Here is a 21,391-nt window from a genome sequence, read left to right on the forward strand (position 1 = left end):
TCCAGGTCGGACTGAAGGAAGACATTAAAGTAATTCTGAGACGGGTTGCTAGATTTGTAACCACTGAGTTTGATCAACACACAAGTATTATGAAGAGGCTTTGTGAACTCAAATTATGAAGAGGCTTTGTGAACTCAAAGGGGAATCCCCGGAGGGAAGATGATGATCTTTTTGTGGAATAGTACTGAGAAAATTTACAGAGCTGGCATTTGAAGCTGAGTGCAGAATGATCCTACTGCCACTAATGTATATTTTGCTTAAGGATCACGAAGATGAGACAAATTAGGGCTAGTACAGTGGCATACAGATAGCCATTTTTCTCTCAGTATTTTTGTGAGTAGAACAGGAGAGGAAATGGCTAGTAGTGGTGCTAGGTACCCTCCATCAAGCACTGTATGGTGGCTTGTGGAGTGCAGATATAGATATAGATGTACACAGTCTCTTTTGTAGACTCACTATATTTTCCTAGTGCCCTACTGATGAACTGAAGTTTGCCACCAGCTTCACCTACGAATAAGACTATGTAAGCATTCCATTTCATATCTCTACAAATGCTACACCCAAATGCTTGTATGATGTTATTGATTCCTATTGTGACTCACTAATATTGTTGTCATAGAATACTACGTTTTCACATTTTAATAAAGTCCATAATTTTACATTTCTGAGTATTTAAGTCAAGCTGCTAATCTCTGCACCACTTTGAACTCTAATTGAGACCAGACTGAATATTTGTCCAGTTTCTTTCAGCCAGTACTTTATAACAGGTAACTGCATCACCTGTGAAAAGTCTGAGGTTATAATTAATATTGTCTGCAAGGTCTTTAACATCCAATATGAACAGGACACACTGCAGCTCATGGTCTTGCAGTATCGTTTTCGCTTCCCGAGCATGGGGTCGCAGGTTCGATTCCTGGCGGGTAAGGGATTTTCACCTGCCCCGAGATGACTGGGTGTTAGGTCGTCTTCATCATCATCATCATCATCATCATCATTCATCCCCATTACAGTTGGAAGAAGGCAACAGCAAACCACCTCCCTTAGGACCTTGCATATGGCGGTGCAGGTCTCCCGCATCGTTCCCCCTATGCTCTGCCAAAAAGTATGGGACTTCATTTCCATTTCCATGAACAGAATGGGTCCCAACACACTTCACTGGGGCATGCATGAAGTTACTTCTGCATCTGCTGGTCCAAGATAACATGCTGCTTCCTCCCTACCAAGATATCCTAAATGCAATGATAAATTTTGCTTGATACCTCAATACAACTGTACATTCATAATAAGCACGGACCTGAAAATGTTGCATCTATTTTTTCCAAAATTCGCAGCTTTCTTTGATGAAATATGAATCACTGATGTTTTTGTTTATAAATGATTAGAGGTGCAAATTCGAAAGGTTATCACACTATGTATCTGAACTGCTTTCAAATTTACTGGGGAAAAAATATTGTTGATTTGAGAGCTTTTTGATTGGCATGGTCACTTCTGCAAAATATTCAATGCTTTTTTTACAAAATGCTCTTTGATTGGTTTCTTCTTTTGACTCTATTTAGGCTTTCAATAAATGATTGTTTCTGTTGAGAAGCAGCAACATTTTCACACATCTGATTCAAGACATTTCTCAACATTATTTTTTTTTTTTTTTGCCACCCAATTGAAACCTCACAGATCTGTCGAGGATTGATTTTGACCTTCCATGTGCACTCATAGCCATGCAATCCATACCTGACAATGCTACATAAGGAACCAACAATACACTTAGCATTGAACTAGAGCCAAAAATAACACTATTTGTATGTGAGGGGACGAATTTCAGCATAGTCAAAACAGGTTTTGTTTCCCAGCTGCACTGTAGCGCAGAGTACATATACCATAAACTGGCCATCCACAAGTATAAACAAGCTAGAATTTTAACTACCAATGGGGAGAGGAGCAGTGTTGGTAAACAAGCTCTCTTGTAGTGCAGCCAGCCTACTTGAATGTTCTTTTTTTCTGTGAAAGCAGAACCTGACACATGGTCATCGGGATCGCAGACCCCTTCCATTGTTTTTATGGTCGTGATCAACTTCTGCAATGGATCGGGATTAGTTTCTACACTAATTTTAGAATAAGAAGGGGAAAAAAACAACAAGCAATGCACCATGCAAACCATTAAGTAATAGCAACTATGCAACTGCCTACTCATACTAGCAGTGTCACAAACAATGCAACAATAGTTCAAAACGCTTGCCACCTAATAAAATCTTTGAATGATTAAATATCACCAATTGGGATCTTCTGTGACTTATCAAAGGCATTTGATTGTGTCGGTCATAATATTCTAATAGAGAAGTTAATGTTTTATACTGAATGCATACTTCAGCCAAATGTCTGGTTTAGTTCTTATTTAAGAAACAGAATAAAGAAAATTATTACCTTAGGCTACTCGAGCCTGTGTGGGGTTGCTAGTCCCCCATCAGGTGCCTCCCCAGGTGGCAGATAGGGGAACATTCAACAGATATGTCGGGTATCAGGAAATAAAATACCCAGGGTGGACTGAAACTAGCGTGGCTGGGACAAGTCACTGAGCCATAGACAAGGCAATGTTCCTAGGGCTAGACCCCCAAATACAAGGTCTCTGGTCCTCCAGGTTGAGGGTTGTACCGAGGGCTACCTCCCCTCTCATGGAAAACAAGATCTGGTCAGGATACTCTACACGAGCCTCAGAAACAGGACTGTCTTAACTGGAGCAGAACTCGGAAACAAAAACCAGACTTAAGATATGGAACATGGAATGTAAGAAGTTTGTTCAGGCTGGGAAGCATGCAAACTCTAGTCAGCTAACTGGAAAAATACACACTACAAACTGTAGCACTGCAGGATATCAGATGGCCACAAACAGGGTCTGTAAGAACAAGTACAGGAAGTATTCTACATGGAGATTGTGGTGACCACCGAGAATTTGGAACAGGCTTTTATGTTAGTAGCACAGTGCTAAGCTTGGTAAAAGAATTCAAATCCATAAATAACAGAATTTCATACATAACAATTGGTGGACAAGGCATAGATGTGACCTTTCTTAATGCACGTGCTCCTTGGGAAGACAAAGATGAACTCACAAAAGAAACATTCTACAGTCAACTGAATCTCGCATATGACTCGCTGCCAAACCATAGTATCAAAATAATACTTGGGGATTTCAATGCTAAGGTAGGACGACAGACAACTTAAGCCATTTGATTACATCCGCTACAGATCACAACTCATGCATACCTACAGCCATGTTCCCCCATAAAAATATTCATAAGGGGACATGGATATAACCTGATGGCCAAAATGTGAACCAGATAGATCATATATGTATTCAAAATCATTTTGCAAATTGCATCAAGGACACCAGGTCATACAGAGGAGCAGACTGCGACACTGATCATATCCTAGTAATAGCTAAAATGACAGTAAACTTTAAGGAAGTCACAAAGACAATGACCAAAAGGGTAATCTATAATGTAAATATGTTAAAGGAGCCAGGAAGAAAGGAACAGTTTGTGACAGAATTAGCTGGGAAGATATCAGATGTGGAGGAAATTGAGTATGGTCACAATAATACAACTGAAGACTGCAGAAAAATCAAAACCACCCTCAATGAAGCAGCCACAAAAGTTTTTGAAAAATGGAAAAAACCTAACCGGGTATGGTTCAGCCACCTTTCCACAGGTCAACACCTTGACGAAGCACTGTCCATGCGGGTGGAGAGGCTTGCGTATTCGCGTGAAGCTGAGGGCTATGCCGAAGGTAGAGGACCTGCTGCCGGAAAGGCTTCAGCTGATGGATCAAACTAAGAGAGTCCCACAACGTCCCATCTTCCCTACCCACTCCTAGTCCTACCCAACTCCCTGACCCAACCCAAGGTGTGATGTGATCCTTGTCGAGGGGTGCATGGCACATGGGAAGATGTGTCACAAACGGAGCATCAGTGATACCGGGCGACCTCCCCGAGTAAGATGCCTTATACCGCACGGGGTACTCATAGTGTGAACCTTATAGATCCCCAAATCTCGTGGGATCAATATGGACACAACTAAATAAAACAAAGAAAAACAAACTGAGGGGCAAATTGAGACCTCAGATATCCAAACATCGGGGTGAGTACAGATGGAAGGCACTCCCACTACTGAATCAAGGTCTAGACCTGAGCCACAAGTGGGAACTTTAACCAAGAAGCTAGACCAGATTAAGATCAAAGGCTCGTCTGAGGCCCAGAGGAGGAAACTATTCAGGGAACAGAGGAAAAAGGAAGGGAAAGAATGGCTTCCTAAAGACAAGTGGAGGGAACTAAAGGGACTTGAATCTAAGACCCCCAGGAAGAAACTGTTTCAGGTTGAAGGGGATATGCAGACCCCCACTATGTCACATACATGTAGCAAGCAGATAAGAGAGGAATCAAAGACTCCCTACCCCCTGGATAAGCGACTCCAGAAAAAACCGAGGCAATAAATAGGGAAACAGACCTATAGTACCGCAGTCTTGGTTTTTAGGATGGCAGTTATCCAGAAAGGCTATCCACTGGTGGCCATCACCTCGCAGCAGGCCTTCTTTGAAAAGATTGGGGGGGGGGGGGGGGGACGCTGGCGCAGGACCCAACTTCAGGAGGGTCTATCTAGACTGTGGTGCCCCCATTTTTGTCTGTGAGGGGGTGCACACGGTGGAATGGCTCAAGGACAAGGTGCCCATGATATCCCCGTCGGAAGATGCAAAGCTGCTGTTTAAGATGGCAGCAGAGCTTCTTAAGACCACAAAGATATCACCATAGGTACCAAAGATCCTTAAGGAAGTCTCTCCTAAGACTCTGTTCTCGACGGAAGATTGGAGAGTGATCAACCAACAGGTTGCACCGGAAGGGTGAACCCTGGTAGTGGAGGTCAGAGAGAAGTCTCTGAAGGCGATGCGGGAGCAGGCCCTGAAATTGTTTTTAGGGTTCTCGCAGGTCACTGTCGGGGATCTCACAGATGGCAGCAAGATGGAGACAGGAGGTGCTGCAGATTAATCTGCAGCACAGTAAAGGGGCCTCTGCTTCCATGAGTCGCTGCCTGGGGAAGCAGAAAGTGGACGTGGCCCTGATACAAGAACCCTATTTATATAAAGGGGGTGTATCGGGTCTCGGTGGCACTGGAGGTAAGCTGATTTACGCTGGAAATCTAAGAAACTCCAGAACATGCATCTATGTAAGAAATGGAATTTCTTTTATGCCAATGATGGATTTCTGCTCTAGGGACTTAGTGACCATTAAAATGCAGCAATGAGAGGAAGGTATCACAAGGGAAATTGTTTTGGCCTCAGCATACCTTTCCTACAAAGACACGTCTCCTCCCTTGGAGGTGAGGAGACTGGTAGGGACTTGCCATCGGCAAGGTGACCAACTGCTGGTGGGGTGCGACACCAATGCCCACAATCTAGTGTGGGCAGCAAGGACACCAACAGTAGAGGTGAGTATCTTCTTGAATTTCTTTTAGCTAATAACTTAGAGGTCCTGAATAGGGACAATGAACCTACATTCAGGAATATCAGAATGGAAGAAGTAACTGACATAACTTTTAGTTCCATGATGATGAGCAGCTGTCAAACAATGGCATGTGGTGTTGGACCCATCCTCATCGGACCACACGTACATTAAATTCAAGGTTGAAATTGGACTCAGACAGACCATGACCTACCGGAATCCCAGGAAAGCAGACTGGGAGACATATAAAAGGGACCTTGATATAGGCTTATTGGAAATTAAAACCTCGATAAGGAAGTCAATAGAATTTGAGGAAGTAGCAGAGGCTGTTAACTCTGCCAGAGTGACCTCATATCAGGGCAACTGCACAATCACCAAGAAGTGCTCAAATAGGAGTATGCCTTGGTGGAATAACAACTTGGAAACTCAAAGAAAACAGGTATGGAGACTGTTTAATACAGCGAGAGGTAAAGGACAATGGGCTAAATATCATGAGGCCCTTGTCAACTACAATCCTGCAATCGGACAAACAAAGAAGGCATCCTGGAAGGCATTCTGTAAGGAAGTGAAGAGCACGGCTGCACAAGCCAGACTTCACAAGATTCTCACTAGAGTACCAACCAATCCAGGAGGTATGTTGAGGAAGGAGGGTGGAGAATATAGAAAGACAGCACGAGATGCTGGAACTGCTCCTCAAAACTCACTTTCCTCAATATGCTCTGGTTGGTTCAAATGGCTCTGGGCACTATGTGACTTAACTTCTGAGGTCATCTGTCGCCTAGAACTTAGAACAAATTAAACCTAACTAACCTAAGGACATCGCACACATCCATGCCCAAGGCAGGATTCGAACCTGCGACCGTAGCGGTCGCCCGGTTCCAGACTGTAGCGCCTAGAACCGCACGGCCACTGAGGCCGGCTCAATATGCTCTGCCAGACAGCAATGACCAGAATGTGATCCTGGAGAGACAAGGGTTCTCAGGCACTCTAGGAGAGAACTGGGAATCGGCCAAGGAGTGTGTGGACTTTAATAAAATCCAATAGGCGGTGGGAACATTCCAACTGTTCAAGTCGCCTGGTCCAGATGGAATCTTTCCAGCTCTCCTGCAACAGGCAGAAGAGAAGCTCATAAGAGTCCTATGCAGGCTGTTCAGGGTTAGCCTAGCAGTAGGAATCTTTCCCAATGCCTGGAGGGCAGTGAAGGTTGCTTTCATTCCACAGCCAGGGAGAATTGATCATACCAAGGCTAAGGATATGAGACCAATCAGTCTGTCCTCCTCCATTCTCAAAACATTGGAAAAACTGGTTAATGTATATGTTCAAACCAACACGCATACCAGCCAGGTATATCGTGTGAGACAGCTCTCCACGAACTCGTCAGGAAGGTGGAGAAAGCACTTCACTTCCAAGAAATAGCCCTCTGCATCTTCCTGGATATCGATGGGGCCTTCAGTAACACGATCTTCGATTCCGTGGTAAGGGCAGCAGAGGTGCATGACCTGGGGACCACTATATGCAGGTGGACCAGGGCCATGCTTAGTGGAAGGAAGGTAGAGGCTACCATGACGAATGAAAAGATGATAATTAACACCACTAGAGGCTGCCCACAAGGAGTAGTTTTGTCCCCTATTGTGGAAGCTAGTGGTGAATGAACTCACTGGGGAATTAAATTCCAGACGCTTCTGCCAAGGATACGCAGATGACCTTGTCATAGTAATGCTTGGCAAATTTACTGACACAGTTAGAAACATGGCACAAGGAGGTTTGGACATTGTGCAAAATTGGTGCATTAAACAGGATCTGAGGGTTAATCCTACGAAGACTGTTGTGATGCCATTTACAAAGAGACATATTCAACACTCAAGTTGGAATCTAAAGCTCTTCGATGAAACTCTACCTGTGAAGGGGATAGTGAAATATCTGGGGGTAACCTTAGATGAGAAGCTAATGTGCACCCCTCACATTAAGAGTACCTGCTCCATGGCAAAAAGTACTCTACTGAGTACAAGAAGGGCCCGTGGCAAAAACTGGGGCCTTAGCCCCAAGGATATGCACTGGATATACAACACAGTGGTCAAACCTGGGATTTCCTATGGGGGCTGTAGTGTGGTGGAAGAAGGTTGAACAGCAGGTTGCAGCTAAGGGGCTTGCTAAGGTGCAGAGATTGGCCTGCTTAGCCATAACAAGCAGAATTAGCAGCACACCAACCGCTGGAATGGAAGCCATGCTGGACATGCCTCCACTAGACCTTCGGGTCAAGGTGGAGGCAGCAGCTGGGGCACACTGACTTAAAACTGGCAAAACTGGGTTTCATTAGGATACCCAGAATCACACACTAAGTACGTGAGTGAGGTAAATATAGCAATGGCTGGGGAAAAGCCTGCCAACTATACAATAACTCCCAACTGCTTCGACAAGCCTTACAATATCAGGGTATATACGTGGACAAGGAAAAAAAAAAATCCCCGATTATTCCTGGATTTTTCCCAGATATCTCGTTTAAAAAATATACTTTTTCCCGGGCGAAAATACACTTTTACCGTGCTAAGTGATATTAGGTTTTCTGTTGATTTTTCTTTTGGAACTGTAAAACTTATCACTCCTTTGAATGATTAATGTTTTATACACTAGCGCAGAGTTTCTAGAAAAAAAAAAAAGAGAGAGAGAGAGAGAGAGAGAGAAAAAAAAGGAAAAGAAAAAAAAGAAAAAAAAACGGGGGAGAGAAGTTTTGGGAAGACTTTCGATGAAAAAAAAAAAAGGAGAGAAGTTTGGAAAGACCTTTGATGTGCATCAATATATACACTGCACATTTTCATATTACGGAAGTATAAATTCGAATTGCACCAATCACAGCATGTTAGTTTCCGGAACGCTGAAATCGAGATTGTGATGTCCTTTTGTAAGCCAATCATATCTCATGCCACGTGATCTCCCCAGCCGATGACAGCAGATATTCAGAGCATAGGACACGTGACGTAGTCAGCCAATAGCAATATCACTGTTACGTCGCGTGAACACACAAAGCGGAAAAGTAAATGGTTTACATTAATATACATAGTACAGCTACAAGGAAAGCTAAGCTTTCACATATAATATTGGTCTCGATGATTAATAAGCTACAAGAGGTGCTAAGCTTTCACATGTAATATTGATCTATTTTGCGTGTGCTATACTTTTAGATACATCACACAAATGTGCCGGTAAGTTTAAAATAATGACATAAATTTCTGGTCTTCTGGGCTCAAAAACCTTGCACTCTGTGAATCAAGAAATTCATCCCACTTTCACACACTTAACATAATTCATCTTGCGTGAAAAGAAATTTATTTTGAAAGTAACGCCTTTCGAACCACCGTGTGCAATACTATCCCGAGACCATTAGAAATGAGATTCGATTTAGCAGTTACCAGGAAACAGGTATTATTATGCATGCGCAGCTGCAGTGGTGTAGGAAGTTTGCATGTTCATATGTATAAAGCACTAAGAGAGCTTACATTATGCCATGAAAGATACAGGACATCAGAGAATACTCCAAAAGCATCGCAATTTCGTGAACCATAATAAAACGCATATTTTGGTTTGAAGTGCACATTGTTTTTTTCCAGATTCATAATGAAGCAAGTCCCATTTGATATTAAGCTTGTCAGTGTGGTTTTTGGGATGTAAATCTCATATTTGGTTCTTTATTATGGCATAATGCCACATATGGCAGATGATGAAAACGTGCACTTGAAATTCAGCAAACAGCTGTAACTATCCAATGCTGTGGAATGAAACACTTCGTTTCAAGTAAATTGATTGCCTCAGTGGAAAGATTAATAAACCCACATTTCTTTAGCAAACTGACAAAAATAACATTGTTCGGCAACGTGATTAATGCTTGACTGCTGAAACCAATAATATATTTTTGCCCTCCGTAATTATGTTAATGTATTATAATTCACTTGATAGCTCCCGGACGCAGAAATCCGTTTTGTTTTCATTTGACAGCGAAATCACTTAACGCAAACAGGGGTCAGGTGGAGACTAACCCCCTCCCCACTACAACTCAGAGAATGCGCGAATGTGGCAGCTAGGGCATGCGAGAAAAATTTTTCTCATTGGCATCTGGCTGCTTGCTGCCGACACAGCTAACAGCCACACTTCAAGTAGCGGGAAGTGGGAGAAGGTACTGCTCATACGCAAGCCAACTGCGCATGCGCATGAGCCCGCAGGCAACTGGTCAAACGAACCTAATGTAAACAGTTGTGACGTCACGCTCATAGAAAACAGTTTATTGTTACGAAGTATTACATATTCTTTGCCCTAAGGCCTTTGACATAATTTTGCTGTTTGCAGACGCTTGTGCATGAACGGTGGTTTTGTTGTTGTAAATGGCGCATTTCCTTTGCCACTAAAGTTTTATTTCTTTCCCCTCTTGTTTATATTTTATTGCTGCAGTACCATTCTCCAGTAGCAGGATACAGTAACATTCTTTGCTAGAGAGTCAATTATTACCAGTCAAAATAAAAAAATTTAACTGAAAGCTGAAACAATTAAAAATTCCCAGAATTCCGAAAAATTGCCGGGTTTTTCCTGGTTTTCTCCCAGATGAAAAAATTCCCAGGTTTTTCCCTGATTTCCCGGGTTGTATACACCCTGAATATAATAAGTGGAAGCAGAGAGCAGTGGGGAAAAAACAGTGTGACATTTGACACCATATGGGGATGTCGTTTGGTTCACTGATGGGTCGAAAATAGACCAAGGCGCTGGGGCAGGGGTGTACGGGGTTCAGCCAAGACTGGAGGGCATCATCTCTCTAGGAAAACTGGCCTCTGTATTCCAAGCTGACATTAGTGCAACCAGGGCATGTGTCAAGGAGAATATGCATAGGTGCTACAAGGATTGTAGCATCTACACCTATTCAGACAGCCAGGCAGCCCTGAAATCTTTAGCAGCTTCTGTAACAAGATCTAACACTGTTGCGGAACGCCACAGGGCTCTGGTAGAGCTAGAGGGAAGCAATAGGGTAAACCTAGTGTAAGGTAATGACGCCCAAGCCATGTTTTAAAAGAAGCTCTGTAACCCTGGGATTGAACAGGAAAGAGATCAAACTCGTAACTTGACTTATGACCGGCCATGGAAATTTCAAAAAACACCTATACACAATGGGTATAACAGAAGAGGACCCTAAATGTAGGATCTGTGATAAGGCTGAAGAAACTGCATCACACCTAATCTTCGAATGCACGGCATTGGAGAGTAAAAGATATAGAATCTTCGGGACAACTAGACCTGAAGAAATTGTGTCTAACAAAAAACTGGTGCGGGCAGTGGTGGGTTAGACCTAAGCTGTTTTAGCTTCCCTGTTAAAATCAAACCAAATCAAATCAATGGTTCAACCAGATATGTGATATACAACTAACAGATAACTTTACTCGAATAAGGAAAGAAACATCAACAGTTCTTAGACAGGAAAAAAGGAAATATTACAATGACATACTTAACAAGACAGAGGAGGATCTGAATCACCACAGGACTAGACAAATGTATCAAAACATGGAGAAATGTATCAAAAAGTATGTAAAGAAAGAACAGCAAAAGATGAAAAGGGAAGAATACTAGTGAATGGAAAAGAGATAGGGCAAAGATGGACAGAATACTTCTCCCAGCTCCTAAACTGTGAAGACCCCACAGAACTTCTTCCTTTTGAGTTGCCACAAACTGTGGAAATAGAAGTGACTACTCCCACAAATACTCAAAAAATTAAAGAACAACAAAGCAGCCGGGGAAGACCAAATTGTTGCAGAGCTCAAAAAAAAATGTATGACCTGACCTTGTAAGAACCATGACAAGCCTCATACGGAAGGTCTGGGAGCAAGAAAGTCTCCCAGAAGATTGGAAAATGGCCATCATCTGTCCATTACTGAAAAAGAATTATCCCCTGATATGTGACAATTATAGGGGAATATCTCAGATAGATGTCAGCTATAAAGTACTATCTCTATGTCTCCTAAATAGGATACTATCATTTGCTGAAGAAGCTGTAGGAGACTACTAATGTGGGTTTAGACACAACAGATCAACAGTGGACCACCTATTTACCCTGCGTCAAACAACGGAGAAATGCTGGGAATATAATACAGACATGCACATGCTCTTCATTGACTTCAAAAAAGCCTATGATAACGTACACAGGGGTACTATAATCAGAGTAATAAAGGAATTTTAGTTTCCATCTAAAATAATCCGCTTGGTGGCAATGTGTCTAGAACAAACACTCTGTAAAGTGCAGACAAGTACCGGTCTATCAGAACAGTTCGAAGTTCAAACTGGCCTCAGACAGGGAGATGCCCTCTCCCCTATATTATTCAACCCTGTGCTAGAAAAAATAGACTGGGAATTTATGAAAACTGACCCCATTGGAATACCCCTATACAACACGTCAATGACTCGACTGGCATACGCGGATGATATAATCCTAATCAGCTCAGAAGAGTGGCAGGCTCATACTGCAAGATTGCCAGTAGTGCAGGCCTGCAAGTCAGTGAAGATAAGACGGAATATATGGTCCTGAGCAAGTCAGTGAGAGATGGGGACCCGCTCACACTGGACAGTCTCCGATTCAAAAGGTCAAATACTTTCAAATACCTTGGTAATCTCTGCAGTGATCAGAACCACTGTGAAATTGAAATAAATGCAAGAATTGTCAGAGGGAACAGAGCATACTTTAGCCTTCAGAATGTGCTGAAGAAAAGATCCCCATCAAGAAGTTTTAAGATCAGGCTGTACCAAAGTATCATTATGCAAGTGGTTATGTACAGTTGTGAAAGCCTCACCTTTAGAACAGATGAAGAGACACTACTAGTTTTCGAAGGAAAAATCCCACGAAAAATATATGGTCTTGTGATAGATTCACAAACAGGGGAATGGAGAATACAAAAAAACCAAGAATTAAAAGAGCTTTATGCACAGCCTGACATAAAAAGAATAATAAGAAGAAGGTTGACCTGGGCTGAACATGTAGCAAGGATGAATGGAGGAAGGATACCCCATGATGTGTTTCTGGGAGCTGTACCTGGAAGGAGGTACCAGGGACCACCACAAACAAGATGGAAGGACAATATTGACAAGGAAACTGAGGACATGGGGCTAGGAGGAGGAGGCCCATAACTGGGAATGATGGAGGAGAGTGGAGCAGGCATATGGTCACTTACGGCCAAGCCACGGATAATTAAGTAAGTAGGCTACTTGAGCAGTAGAAAGAGGGATGCCCTGTCATATACCTGGGGAGAAATTACAATGGGAGTTTCATGTCCCACAGGGTTTGATCATTGGTCCGCTATAGTTCTTGCTTTGTTAACAACCTGCCATTTTCTTTGAATCAGGAGGCACAATTAATCCTATTTGCGGAGGATACAAGCATTACTGTGAAGCCGAGCAAAGAGGCATCAAGTGAGAAAGTAGAAAATAATGTTTTTGTGAAAGTTACTGGATGGTTCTGCACAAATGGGCTAGGTTTAAACTTTGAAAAAAGAATGCGGTTGAGCCAGTTTTTTACTGGGGTTGGGCTCAATTTCAGGGTAGTAATAAAATGTAAACCCTTTATCAGAAGATTCACTTCATTATCTGTCATTTTTATGTTTGTGGGACTGACTATCCTGTCTGAAAACAGATATCTGATTTCCTGTTATACGTGTAATATTCCATTATACTTTGTAAACTGAAAGTTTTCTTTCTGTGTCTCACTGCAATCATTGCTCTACCACAGGCAAACAAAAACATCTTACAGAGAGGCCATGGGGCGGCACAACTGAAATGCCACTATGAATGTGTCATTGACCATCAAGATTTTAATCCATTGTCTTTTGTCTTGTTAATTATCTTACACTTATAGTTGTTTCCTCATGCTGCAAGGTTTAGATTTACAGATGTGATGTTAATTTTAAATGTTTATACTATCATGTATTATTTACTTTGGCAGACTAGGAGCTTTTGATTATTACTGCTTACATGTTTTTATGTGGAGTTTAAGTGTAAATTTTATTTCCACATATTGTATGAGAGTTCACGTTTTATTGTCGGGCACTCTCTTTGCCATATGGAATATTATAGCCTCTGCTATTTGTATAAATACAGGATGTACCCATGCCATTACCAGTACTTATTATGTAGTTAGATATATAGATACTGATTCTGACACTTACACCAGAATATTTTTATGATAATGTATTGCTGGTAGAAGTTAACGTCAAGAATTAAGTTCTTACACCACTGTTGTTTTTTTCTTTTTTCTTTTTTTTCTTTTTTATTTGTAACAGATCTGAAGATGGCATTGGCCAGATCTGGTAGTTGTGAATTGTGTAACTGATGTGATCATGAAGGACCCTTAAATGAAAAAAAGATGGGGTGGGGAAGTGGCAGTCACCCGACTGCCACGAATCAGGCCACTACTTATGCTGCACATTGTTCTACAATCTTTCCAAAACTTACAAGTAGAAAGCTTGGCTAACTGTCTTCCCTGCAGAACAAACACTGGTTGGATGACTTGTCTGACATCTGGGAGGTGGGGGTCTTAATGTTTTGATTTCACAGGATGAGCTTTCTTGTGGAGAAGCACACTTAAAGTCTTCCACTAGCTCAATTGTTTCTTTGATTCAGGATCGTAAGCATAACACCAAGTTTTGTCACCTGTGATAATTTTTGGAAAAAAGAGAGAGAGAGAGAGAGAGAGAAAGTTTGGATTATTTTAGGACTCTTCTTTCAAATTCAAAGCACAGCATACTTCCACGCAACCTTGTTTTTGTTCACAGTCAGCAGGCTTGGCGCAAATTACCACCCACCATTTTCATTTATAAGCCTTCTGTCACAATTCGCTGTACTGGACTCCAAGTCACTCCTGCTCCACAATTTCTTCAACAATCCCTCGTCGATCTTCATTGCTGACTGCACAAATGTTTTCAATATTTTCATGTGTCAGGAAGTGGAAGGACGACCAAAATGAGGTTTGTCTTCAACTGACTTTTCACCATTTTTGAAATGGGAAAACCACTCAAACACTAAAGTATTCCCCACAGCTTCACCCTTGTATGCCACTTTTAATATTTCAAGAGTTTCTGTTCAATTTTTTCTGAGCAAAAAGCAGAATTTCACTGCTTCATGTTCTTCACAAAAATTAGCCATTGCAAAAATGACAATTACACAAAATAGTTGTCACTAGAAACTATAGTGAAACTAGTCCTGACCTCTTTCAGCAATGGCACTCGGCTTACTGACTCTGCTGGAATGTTCGCTCTATGTGCTCCTAGTGGCAAAACCTGGTACTACAAAAGCTCTGCTCACCAAAAAATTTGTTCGGTTTCTTTTGGGTCTCCTCTCTCATTCAACCTTGGTTTGATGAACTTTCAAGCACTCTCGCACATTGCCTGGCCCACTAAATCACCCAATTCTTAATCCCATAGGAAGTTTCTGGGATTATTTGGAATACAGTGAGCTAAACACAGCAACAAACATCTTCACAACTTCAAGCCTTACAGTATCTAATCATCAACGAGTGGCCTCAGCTGAACAAGGAATACCTAGGGATGTTGCAGACACCCTTCCCCAGCAAACTGAGCCCATTATCAACACTAGAGGCAGTTTACATGGCATTAGAGTCAAGTGTCATGGAGATACCAAATTTTTTGTCTGGGTAGCTTCAATGGGTGTAAAAATTTGAAAGAATATCAACTAGAATGAGTACATGCGCTCAGTCATCATTAAATACGTGGAAGACTTCCGTTCACTGATAGGACACTGGGAAAATGTAGTCAAGTGTATAAAGGAGACTGCTTACAAAACATTTGTGTAATGTATCCTAGAATATGGCTTAAGTATGTGGGACCCTTACCAAGCAGACTAACAGGTACATGTGACCCATGGTAGAACATCTTGGATATGCTGAAAACCTTGAAATGGTAGATGCTTGGAGACAGGCATCAACCATCTCACAAAACCAAAGTTTCAAGAACAAGTATTACATCAGAAATATAGGAACATACAACAACTCTCCACATACTGTTCCCCTAGTGACTGCAAAGATACACACAGAGGCACTGAAGCAGTCAAGAACAGAAATGGAAGTAACATGATATGCGGTACAATGGAAAGTAGCCTCAGTCATGTACTCTATAGTGGTTTGAATGACACTGGAAATCAGCTGTGCAAGTAAATGCTTACTGGAAACAATACTGTGGTGTCACCACCAGACATCACACTTGCTAGGTGGTAGCCTTTAAATCGGCCGCGGTCCATTAGTATACGTCGGACCCGCGAGTCGCCACTATCAGTGACTGCAGACCGAGTGCCGCCACACGGCAGGTCTAGTCTAGAGACACTCCCTAGCACTTGCCCAGTTTTACAGCCGACTTTGCTAGCGATGGTTCACTGTCTACATACGCTCTCATTTGACGAGACGACAGTTTAGCATAGCCGTCAGCTACGTCATTTGCTACGACCTAGGAAGGCGCCATATTCAGTTACTATTCTGAACAGATAATATTGTGAATCATGTACCGTCAAGAGCGATGTTCATCATTAATGGATTAAAGTTAAGTATGAAACTAATTACGTCCACTTTCTGAATTCTAATTCCTTGTCATGTTCCAGACCTCACGTCAGTATAGTCCTCCCCTCCTCACGCCAGCCTGCGTGAGCTAAACGCGTGCATTTCGGCATCCTCTAGTAACACGGTGTTGGCTCTTAGGTCAACACAACAAATACCATATGTGTCGTGCGATCATGTGAGGGGCAGTGCATCAATCACATTCACATGTGACTGTTCCACTCTGTTGACCAACCTCTGAAGCTTTGTGTTTATAGGCTGTAGAAAAATTTCTGCTACCAGTCACAATAAAAGGTTATTTATTTGTCACATAACCAGTTTCGGGCTTGCGCCCATCTTCTGGTGTTTATACATTCATGTACATGTTTATATACTGGAGATCACTGCATAAATACAAAAAAATTATTTGCTGGTGACTAAACAGATACATGTGGGACAATTGTAAGTGGCAAGGCATGGGTACATCCAGTATATAAACATGTACATGAATGTATAAACACCTGAAGCTGGGCGTAAGCCCGAAACTTGTCATGTGACAAATAAATAACCTTTTATTGTGACTGGTAGCGGAAATTTTTCTACACCCTATAAAGGAACAGTCACGGAGTTCAACAGCATTCACTATGGATAAAATTCATTTAACTTAGTGTTTATATGTTGAGTTGAATGCTTTATCCATGGGTAGTCATATATCCCAAAAGGTGACACAATCTTCATATTATTGTGGCTGTTTGTTTAGGGCACTCAATGATGTCATTATCAGTGCCCCATACAAACACTACAGGAGATGAATGTGGTTAAAATATATAAAATGTAGACTTACAAAAGCAAGGTAAGATCACATTTGCTCTGTTGCATGCTTACTCACATTAGGACACACAGACATTCTTTAACAGCACAATACTGAAATTGTCTTAAGATGTGCAATTAAAACATTCTTACCAGGGCAGAAAAGGCACAGGGCAGCTATTCCGGGAGTGATGGTTGGCTGATCACTAGTATAACAACTTGATGAGCCAACCATCCTCTACACATACTAAAAGCTCCGGCCTAACAGCTTAGGTAGAAGGTCAACTAAAACACAGATTCTTAAAACATATCTCACATTCATTATATCTTCACTTAAAATTGAGGTCAGGTCTGCCAGTAAACTGGCTTCTGCCCTCTTGTCTTAATATAAATCACATGTTGTCACAATGTGGCAAACTCTAAAACTGATAAACGAACAATATATACTTTTCCACCCAGCCCCACATTTTTAGTAATTTTTCATGTGATGCCATGCAATATTTTCACCCTCTGTGGAAACAGGTAAAACACCAAAGCATTTTCAATGTCACACTGTTTTTCTATGTGTGCAGCTATCTACGAAAAAAACTACCAGACAACTTCTACACCACTTCTGAAGAAAGCATATGAACTATACTTCGATTTAAAGGTGGGTACAGGTAAATTGTGGGCATCACAGTTCCTTTGTTTCACACTGTGCAACTTGTGGGGATGGATAAGGAAGGCGAATAAGAAAATCATCTGACATTCGGAGTTCATATGATATGGCATGAATCAGGCAAACATACCACAGACTGTTACTTCTGTGTGGCAAATATCACTGGATATTTCTACAAAACTTGTGCATCTCTATTACATCCAGACCAGTTTCTAAACCACATTCACATGATCCTGTCACTTGCCTAAAACCATTAGTACCTACAGAATATACAGTTTACGACAAAACACAAGAAGAGAGTACTCATTCACCTTCCAGCAACGTATCAGACTTTGCCAATCTGGAGTGGCACATGTTCAATGAACAATGCTGATCTTTTGCTTGCATCGGATACAACACTTCACATTTTCACCACAGACACAAAAAACTTGTGAAATGGTTTGCAATGAGTGTCACTATTTGCTACTATACAGATGTCCAAGGTCTCATATGAAGCCTCAGGGTGGAACACAACACTGGAGCATGGGGATTCTTCATCGACTCTTCTAGAATATGCTTGAAATCAGTATTATCACACAATGGAAATAAATATGCACCAGTACCAGTTGGATATTCTACCCAGCTGAAAGAGACATATGGAACTATGCTACTACTTTTTTGAAAAAATTCACTAATGACTGCTATAAATGCTGTACCTGTGGTGATTTAAAAGTTACCACCATTATTAATGCAAACAGGGTAGCAAGTGAGACAGTAGAAATACAACAACACCCTGAAGTAATGAACTGGCTTTTAATGAAGTTCTGTGTCTAACGAACATTTCCATCAGACCCAGCGAAACTCCCGCAAGAACAATGCTATTTCTCCCCACATTCAGCAACTCCCACTTTAAGAAAAGGTCTGCTTTAAAGGAAAAAAACATGAAACAGTTTGCAAATTGAATCCCAGTTTTTACACAATTCCTAACATTTTCAAGTGAGTTTCCAATTTTTTCTATTTCACACAGACCAAAATTTTCTGTCGTGTGATGCAATAAATGGTAATCAATTCAACCGCTTGATACGTGCCTAGAACTTAGTACAGTATTTAATTCAACTTCCCTTGAAGTGATACCAGTAGATGCGTTGAAAGAATCGGAAACCAATTTCCATGCGACTTAGATCAAATGATCTGATGTCACAATCACTGAGTCTACGAAACACGAATAGCGGAATCGTTTGTTTTACTGAAGTGTCGAAGTTTCCAATTTTACTTTAAGTTATCAATTTCACTTTTGTGGAGTAATGGCCTTCAAACATAGAAAGCTTACAGTTCAGCAAAAGCTGCCAATCATCCATGATGTCTGTAACAATCAAAACACAAAGCTCTCGGACATGGCAAAGAAATACTATTTAGTGCCATCTACAAGTCTGACATCTTCAAAAATACAGTAGCGTTTGTAAATGCTGAAGCTAGAAATGTTTTCAATCATGTGGTGAAGGCTACTAGGAAATAAAATATAACATTTCTATGAAAATTTTATTTCTTATCACTATTTAATAGCAATTATTTATTGTTGTTGGAGCAAGTACTAAAACTATAAGCTGACTCCCAAATATTTAATACGTACATAAAACATTTTATTTGAAATACGCTTCAGTTCTTGGAAGATTTTACTTGGAGGCATAAACCATTTTTGCCCTTTTTTTTTAAATATACTAACTATGACAACTCTGCCACAGAATCTGCAAGATAGTACTTTTACAGTAACAGCAATTTCATCAGTAATGTTTGCTGATGACACCAATATACTGGATTCAAATCACTGTGATAATGAATTCCACAACACGATTTCTGATACAAACTATAAGCTGGTACACTGCTTACATACAAGCAACCTTATACTGAACAACGGCAAAATTGGGTACATAATTTATTGCCATCACACAGGCTATGTAATGGACACAGGAGCGTAAGGCATATGCCAATTGTACTATAAATCAAGATACTTGAAAATAAAGCTAAACAGAGATGGATTCAGAGCAAAAGCAAAAACATTATGTCAGAAGAACTACTGCTACACAGTTCAAGAATTTATGAATGTCAGCCTAAAACAATCAAGTTCAATATTTTGTTACATATCATAAGTTTATAGCTGGTTAGTTCATTCTACAGATGTTACTGTTATTGTCTCTTACTATGAGTCTAAAATAACCAAGTTAAATGTTTTCTTAAATATCATTAAATCTGAGCTTATTTATTTCAGTCTACAGGCATAACCATTGTTTTTTATCATTACGAGTTTATTATAACTTAACTGTAATTGTGGCTTGCCCCATACTCATTGTTCTCTTTTTATTACGAGTTAATTATAATAGCTATATAAACTGTATTTTAGATTTTTCCTACATCCACATGTAAAGGAGTTCTGAAGGCAATAAAAAATCAAATGAAATAAACAATTAATTTCTATGTTTGCGATTTGTGTATAAATATGGCTCTTTTGCATATTTAGCCATATCATGAATCCAACTATGCAAATTATCTGATCAAAATGACACAATAACTGTTTCCTGTGTGTAGTAAATCAAAATACCATCGACAACCTGTGCACTTACTTCACAATTTTACACATGTATTTAGGTGGGCTATATGAATACAATCTTTTTATTTACAACAATCAATATGAGCTTCAAGTATTTTCATCTCTTTGATGAAACTGATGATTTATACTGCCTTGAGATTTTGTCATTATATTACATTATTTCTTGTTAGTAATTACTATTTACAATTTTGTTGGACACTACAGGGAGAAACATACAAAAAAAGCAATATACTAACTAGTATTTACCTCTGTCCAGCCTGTGCTGTAGTTCGAAACTAATGTGCTTTGTGTCATACAAATTTGGAAACAGTTCATTCATTTTCTTCTTAAATGAGCTATAAGACCCTGAAAAGAAGTAAAACGCGTGAATTAAGACATATATTTTTTGAAGTGGTTATGAAAAATAAATAGCACATGCAAGAATTTATGTTGCCAACATCAACAAAACACAGAGGCAAAAAACTTTCATAAAAACTCTCACCTTCACAGGCAATAAGAGGAAATCATAAGCTTACTGACCTACATCCAATGATTCAACACAACTTCTGCAAACAAAGAAAAGATATCCTGTTAAAATAAGTTTTAAAATCCAAAAAAATAACACTTTAACTTTTCCTCAGGTGGACCAACTTTGTCAAGATAACAGTACATGTGATTTAACTAGAATGTATTCACACTGTTTTCAGTTTTGATCTGTCTTTCTTAAAAATGTTATTGTATTCTTAAGAATCTCTACTCTGACAAACACTGTTCTACAGACACTCTACACCAGTATCATCAACAGAATGCAATACAGATAACCACATGTGTCTGACATAAGGACAAGTGCAGATATGATAAGCCAAAAGGTCTGTCAGTAATGTGTGATCATTTATTGTACAAGTGGCTTGGTGGCTCAATTAATAATTACTATACCAGAAAATCTAATGTCCAGATTTGGTTAGTTGATCAATATTAAGATATTTTCTGTAACTTACTTTTTGATACCACTTTAAACTGGAGTGCAGTATAAATTTTGTATGAGTTCAGGAATTTTTCATGATTGAGCATTGTTCACTGAACTGCCAAAGAGCAGTAAAAAAACTTTTACAATATTACCTAAAGAGGAACTTTGATCAAGAAAATTTGATTTTGTTTCTTGGCAAGTTAAATGAGAGCACTAAGGCCACCATATTTAAAATTGCACAAATTTTTAAAAGTTCTTAAGAACTCTTAAGAACGTTTAACAAATTGTCAAGTAAATTCCGAGTTGCAACTTTGGGATCTAAGGTAAGATAAGACATAAGTTGATAATCT

At 40.3% G+C, this 21,391-nt stretch overlaps 1 protein-coding gene across 2 annotated transcripts in view; it reads right to left on the bottom strand.

The window, feature by feature from the left end:
• Positions 1–21,391, bottom strand: part of LOC124717131 (pre-piRNA 3'-exonuclease trimmer-like) — a 205,339-nt gene that overhangs the window by 112,234 nt on the left and 71,714 nt on the right. For both annotated transcript variants that reach the window (XM_047243883.1, XM_047243874.1), the window contains exon 5: positions 20,342–20,440. In XM_047243883.1, the coding sequence (XP_047099839.1) occupies positions 20,342–20,440 (99 nt within the window). The remainder of the gene's footprint in view (positions 1–20,341; positions 20,441–21,391) is intronic.

This window comes from Schistocerca piceifrons, chromosome 1 (genome assembly GCF_021461385.2).
Source record: "Schistocerca piceifrons isolate TAMUIC-IGC-003096 chromosome 1, iqSchPice1.1, whole genome shotgun sequence".
Classification (NCBI taxonomy): Eukaryota; Metazoa; Arthropoda; class Insecta; order Orthoptera; family Acrididae; genus Schistocerca; species Schistocerca piceifrons.